General features: G+C 35.2%; 1 protein-coding gene across 1 annotated transcript; it reads left to right on the top strand.

Moving 5' to 3' along the window:
* Window positions 1-504: 504 nt before the first annotated feature.
* On the top strand, window positions 505-1,351 carry LOC105035678 (heavy metal-associated isoprenylated plant protein 25). Its single transcript, XM_010911317.4, has 3 exons — window positions 505-757; window positions 877-958; window positions 1,044-1,351. Exons 1-3 carry the CDS (start codon window positions 695-697, stop codon window positions 1,217-1,219), a joined length of 321 nt encoding a protein of 106 aa, XP_010909619.1. The 5' UTR covers window positions 505-694; the 3' UTR covers window positions 1,220-1,351.
* Window positions 1,352-5,177: the final 3,826 nt, after the last annotated feature.

Below are 5,177 nucleotides of genomic sequence, written 5' to 3'. Positions count from 1 at the left end.
TTTTGTTTGAGTTACTGATTATAAATATTATAATATTAATATTAATATTATATTAATTTATTATTTATATGAATAAAAATATTAATATAATATTATTTTAATATTTATTTTTATATAATATAAAAAGATAATATTAAAATAATATTTTTGAAAAAAAAAAAGCCTCCAATTTCTATTCTATGTGAATTTTAAAAATCTACATCTTTTATGAATTTTTTTCATTTTATATAGAAAGATTTTTTTTCGATCATTCTTTTTAAAAACTTTTAATCAAATAAAAATAATTTTTTTATTTTTTATAAATCATATTCTTTCTATTCTATTTTTTACCGTATGTACAAAGAATCACGCGGGTCGGCCATCTGAAACTGACGTGCCACAGAAGTACAAGCTTTGTACGATAGAATCCCCTCTTGGAGGTGAGAAACTTGTACATCCAAAGTTTTTACGAGGCTCCAATTAATGGCACAGCCACAAACGCATGATTTGCCTTGCGGACGGCCCCTAATTTCTGACCCAAGAATAACGCAAAGGACAATCACGCGATTCTCCTCTTCCGCCTTCAACCAGAATCGGATTCCACTGCACCAAACTCGCAAAAAGGATGACCCCAACGAGTAGAAGAGGAAAAGGAATCTGCCACCCTCCACGCCTTTTTCTTCCACCCATAAAATAAAATCCCACTCTCAGCTTTATGAGTTCCCTTTTCAAGCATCTTAATCATCCACAGGCCAAGAACTGCTTCATGTCAAACAAGGCAAGTCTCATTTCCCCCACCTCCTCTCCTTGTTCTTGAAAACAAAAGCTCGCCATTTGATTCTACGATTTTATAACTTGTCGCCTCTATTTCGTTTTTATGTTCTTGTTCTCCTTCAGTTCTACCGCATGACCATGAGGATGAACATAGACTGCAATGGCTGCTATCGAAAAATTAGAAGAGCCCTCCTTCAGATGCAAGGTAACAATAACAACCTTCTTTAAATTGTTGCCTTCTTGATTTCTAGTAGTTGTCTTCAGTAACTTGCTTGTGTTGGTTGTACAAGAGTTGGAGAGCCATTTGATAGAGAAGAAGCAGTGCAGGGTGAGTGTGTGTGGAGTATTCATTCCACAGGATGTGGCAATAAGATTAAGGAAGAAAACTAATCGACGAGTCGAGATCTTGGAGATCAAAGAAGTCGACATGGACCCTGAAAGCAACAAAGATCAGAAGCCTTCATAAGCTAATTATTCTGATGAATGTAATGGGTTTCAATTGTGCATAGCAATAGAAAAGCATGTGATATAGGCTTATGACCCATAATTAGGATTCTTATGTAAATTGTTCATGAAAGTTGGAAGAATTTCAAATTCTCACGATCTTGTTAGTTCATGTCAACTGGACGAGCACTACAATCTTCTAAGAATTGCGTCAAGGCAATTGTATTTCTACTGATGTAAATCTCAAGCAGTAAAAATTGATAAAAATCAATTATTCATAAAAATAGAAAAAAAAAATTGAACAAAATGGTGAGATAGGTCATCAATGCATCATACATTTTATTTAAAATAAAAAGGGTACAAAAACAAGGGAAGAAAACAGCATAGGTAAAAGGGAAAGAGAAATCTGTTATACTTATGCATTCTTCTTATCACAAAATTTACATTCCCAACTGAACTGAGTCAAAAATTTGCCTTTCTAGGCTTCTCTGTTGATAAAGCAAAGAGTGTGTATCCTTGGATCCGAGAACCACATCAAGAATCTCCCAATTATCAATAAATGCCATCTGATTGTGGAAAAGCCATGGGAACTTTTTATATCTATTTTTTTCAAGTAATATTACGTAGGGCAAAATGATGATTTTTTTAAAAAGAAATATAAAGATTGAGTGATCTTCTCACACATGAATCAAGGAGGTAATTGACAATATCTTGTAGGAGGTTGTTGGGACTAATAAACCTCAGTCAGATATCCAAGGGAGCCTCCAATACAACAAACTAAGAGCTCCATAGACTAGAACCAATTTCCAGTGCTATGTGCATTTTCCAATTAAGGTATTTTACGTTGCCCATAGAAATGCACAAAATTTTGCAATATTCCCAATACAGAAGTCTTGCTCAAGAATGATCTGCCTTGGGGATAGGTACTAATTCTTTAATTGACGCAGATATCTCAATATTTAGTTGTTAGATGCATGTCTTAGAAGTCAATATGGTTAAGATATTGTAATAAATGTAGGATATAATTTTATACTTAATACATTGATATGATCAATAAAAAGACAAGTTTCTTTTTCATTCAAGTATGATGTTGTTAGATGTATGCCCTAGAAGCCAATATGACTGATACATTGTAATATATCTAGGATACAAATTTATACTTAATATATTGATATGATCAATAAAAGGAGCAAGTTCTTTTTCATTCAAGTGCAATGTGTCCTTGAATTGTCCATAAAATTAGTTTCGATACATATTCTCAAAGTGTTGAGAATTAGAGACATGTATTTAATTCCTAAAGACTTCCAGTCATAGAATCATCATGGGGATGATGATAGATCTGGATAGACTGGCACACAAATCGCTTCCTTCGAGATAGATGGATCTCTAGTCTACTGTGTAGAGACACAAGACGATAAGTGCAGGTGGTTGTTAGAGAACAACTAACACTGAGCGTGACCATACGAAAGATCACTTGAATTTTTATTTGATCGTCAGTGATTATCTCGATGCTGTAGTTGTGTGACTAGTCCTTTGACTTGAGATAGTACTGCTACTCACAGTGAGGCTGTTGGAGTTTAATTGACATATAAATATAGATCTCAATGAGCCATTGTAGTAGATGTTGGCGATAGTTGGTCTACTGTAGGAGTGGGGTACGCATCAAGATAGGATCTATCGATCTTAATAGTGAAGGAATCAGATCTAGGGTTTCAGGGTTAGATCTTGAAATTTTTTCAAGATCAGGCAGCAGAAGACTAAAATAAAACAAAATTTATCTTATAAAATCAGAGAATCCCTAGATCTAAGATCCTATTACATGATTATTACATGGTATTAAATTAAAAATTAAAATATAAAGAGCAAGAACTACATATTGATCATATCAATATGTTTCTATACTACATCTAACGTATGTAAAATATAATAGATCAAATCTATTACCTTGCAAGTTAAACGTTCTAACTTTGCTAATCCGGGTTTGAGGATGATGTTGCAAGCTGTACACGCATCCAGCCTCTAGGAGTCATCCACATGAGCCCACGAATTACGATCAGAAGTTCTGATCCAGAAAATCAGTACAGTATGCTAGTACTGCACTGATCCTTCTTCGATGGTCGATCAGATGCCTCTTTCTTCTTGATTTGGACTCTTCCAAAGATGAGAAGTAGGAGGAGTTTTAGATGAGACACTCTCAGAAAACTTACAGATAGAGGAAGGGAAGAGATGAACCCAGCAACTCTAGAAGAAGACCCTCTTCTTCTACTCTTTGCTCTAACCCAGACACCTAATTTTGTGTCTATTAGATCTCCGCACCCCAAGACTTTTTCTCCTTAATTTTTGGATGCCCCAAAGGTCTCTCAATGCTCTATGTTCCATAAAAATTTTATGAAAAAAATTATTTTAAATAGAGAGATATGAAGAGTCCTTGTCTAGGTCAAATACCTAGTCAAGGATTATCCAAACAAAGCAAGACAAGGGGCGCCCAACTCTTGGGCATCCCCTCCTTTTTCTGTCGTGGACCACCAGCAAAGGGTGCATATTATGTGCCATAAAAATTATAAAAATCTTTAAAAAAATTTGGATAAAATTAGTACCATAAGGAAAGAATTTTGGTTTCCTAAAACTCTATCTCATAGAATTTGAAATCCAAACTAATTCCTACTTTGACTTGGTCCACAACTACATTCCATGTAAGAGAGAAAGAGAGAAAAGTTTTGGGCATGCGTGAAGGCTTGGGAGAGAGGGTTTTGTCGCACAAAATAAGAGAGAGTCGGCGTGGGATAAGAGAGAGTCGGCGTGGGGGGCTAAGGTGGTGCAAGGTAGAATCCTAGTCTTACTAGGATTCAATCTATGATTTGTTCAAATTTGGTTTCTCAAACTAAATCAAACCAATATCAAATCAACCTAATTAAAATAGGTCTTAACCCAATTAAGTATCTAATTTAATCAGATTAAATTATATTTAAATCTGATTTAATTTTTTAATCAAATTAGAAATTAGGTTGACCCAAGTCCTAATTAAACAAGGACTAGTTTTTTCTTGCACTTGGCTTATCTAATAAACTAATTGGACTTGATCCAATCAAGCCCAAACTAAATCTAATTAAATCATATTCAATTAGACTTAATCTCAGCCCTTTGGCTTAATCAAATTAAGCCAATCAGCAATCGAATTGCTAATCGATCTTCTTGCAACACTTGTACTAGGTTAAATATCAATCGTATTGATCGTTTAACCCTAGAACGATTCTTAATCGTTGATCAACCATTCGATCGGATCATGAACTCTAATGTGTGTGACCTCATAGGTCTGAACCTAAGTCGGTAGTACAGGAATAAATTTTTATACCAATCGAAGTGACCATCTAGCAATGGTATCCGACGGCCGGATAGGTCGAATGTGTAAAACAACATCCTTAGAACCCATGCGGATATAGTTTCTATATAATTAATCCCCTTGACCAAAATGTTCATAGGACACCTCAAAGTTCAACTGTCAACTCTGATCAGGTTGTCCACATTGTATTTCAAAATATTAAATTCATCTGATTGATTATCCTGGCCAAGATTTTGCTAAATTAAAATATAGCGACTCATTCATCTCCAACTCTTGGAGTGGTTAATCCCATCTTGATCACACTTTGACTTTGCAAGTACTTGACTGTGCCCAGAAGCCTTCCGTCACTAAATTAGAAATTTAGTTAGTCCAGTATCAAAACACAATGAGTTGCTTACAAGTCACTGAGGCGATCTCAAGTCTAAGAGACACTTATACCTATATCCCATCAGAGGCATTCTCGACAGCAGAACACTCTGGAGTTGGTCACGTTCAATAACGATGTACCCTTACATCTTACATATATACCATACCAGTGTCTCCACACTCTTTGGTTAACAGGACAAACAACTCATATGGTCTACAGCGACCTATGCTCAATAGAAGCTGTCGTCCTTATTAACAGCCTATCATTTAGTCG

The sequence above is a fragment of the Elaeis guineensis genome, chromosome 3 (assembly GCF_000442705.2).
Source record: "Elaeis guineensis isolate ETL-2024a chromosome 3, EG11, whole genome shotgun sequence".
Lineage (NCBI taxonomy): Eukaryota > Viridiplantae > Streptophyta > Magnoliopsida > Arecales > Arecaceae > Elaeis > Elaeis guineensis.
This window is presented reverse-complemented; position numbering and strand designations above follow the sequence as displayed.

Excerpts from the sequence above, each read along its gene's own strand:
- LOC105035678 (XM_010911317.4), top strand. The coding sequence starts at position 695 with ATGAGTTCCCTTTTCAAGCATCTTAATCATCCACAGGCCAAGAACTGC. Across the intron at positions 758-876 it reads ACTGCTTCATGTCAAACAAG|TTCTACCGCATGACCATGAG; the intron begins GCAAGTCTCATT and ends GTTCTCCTTCAG. Across the intron at positions 959-1,043 it reads AGCCCTCCTTCAGATGCAAG|AGTTGGAGAGCCATTTGATA; the intron begins GTAACAATAACA and ends TGGTTGTACAAG.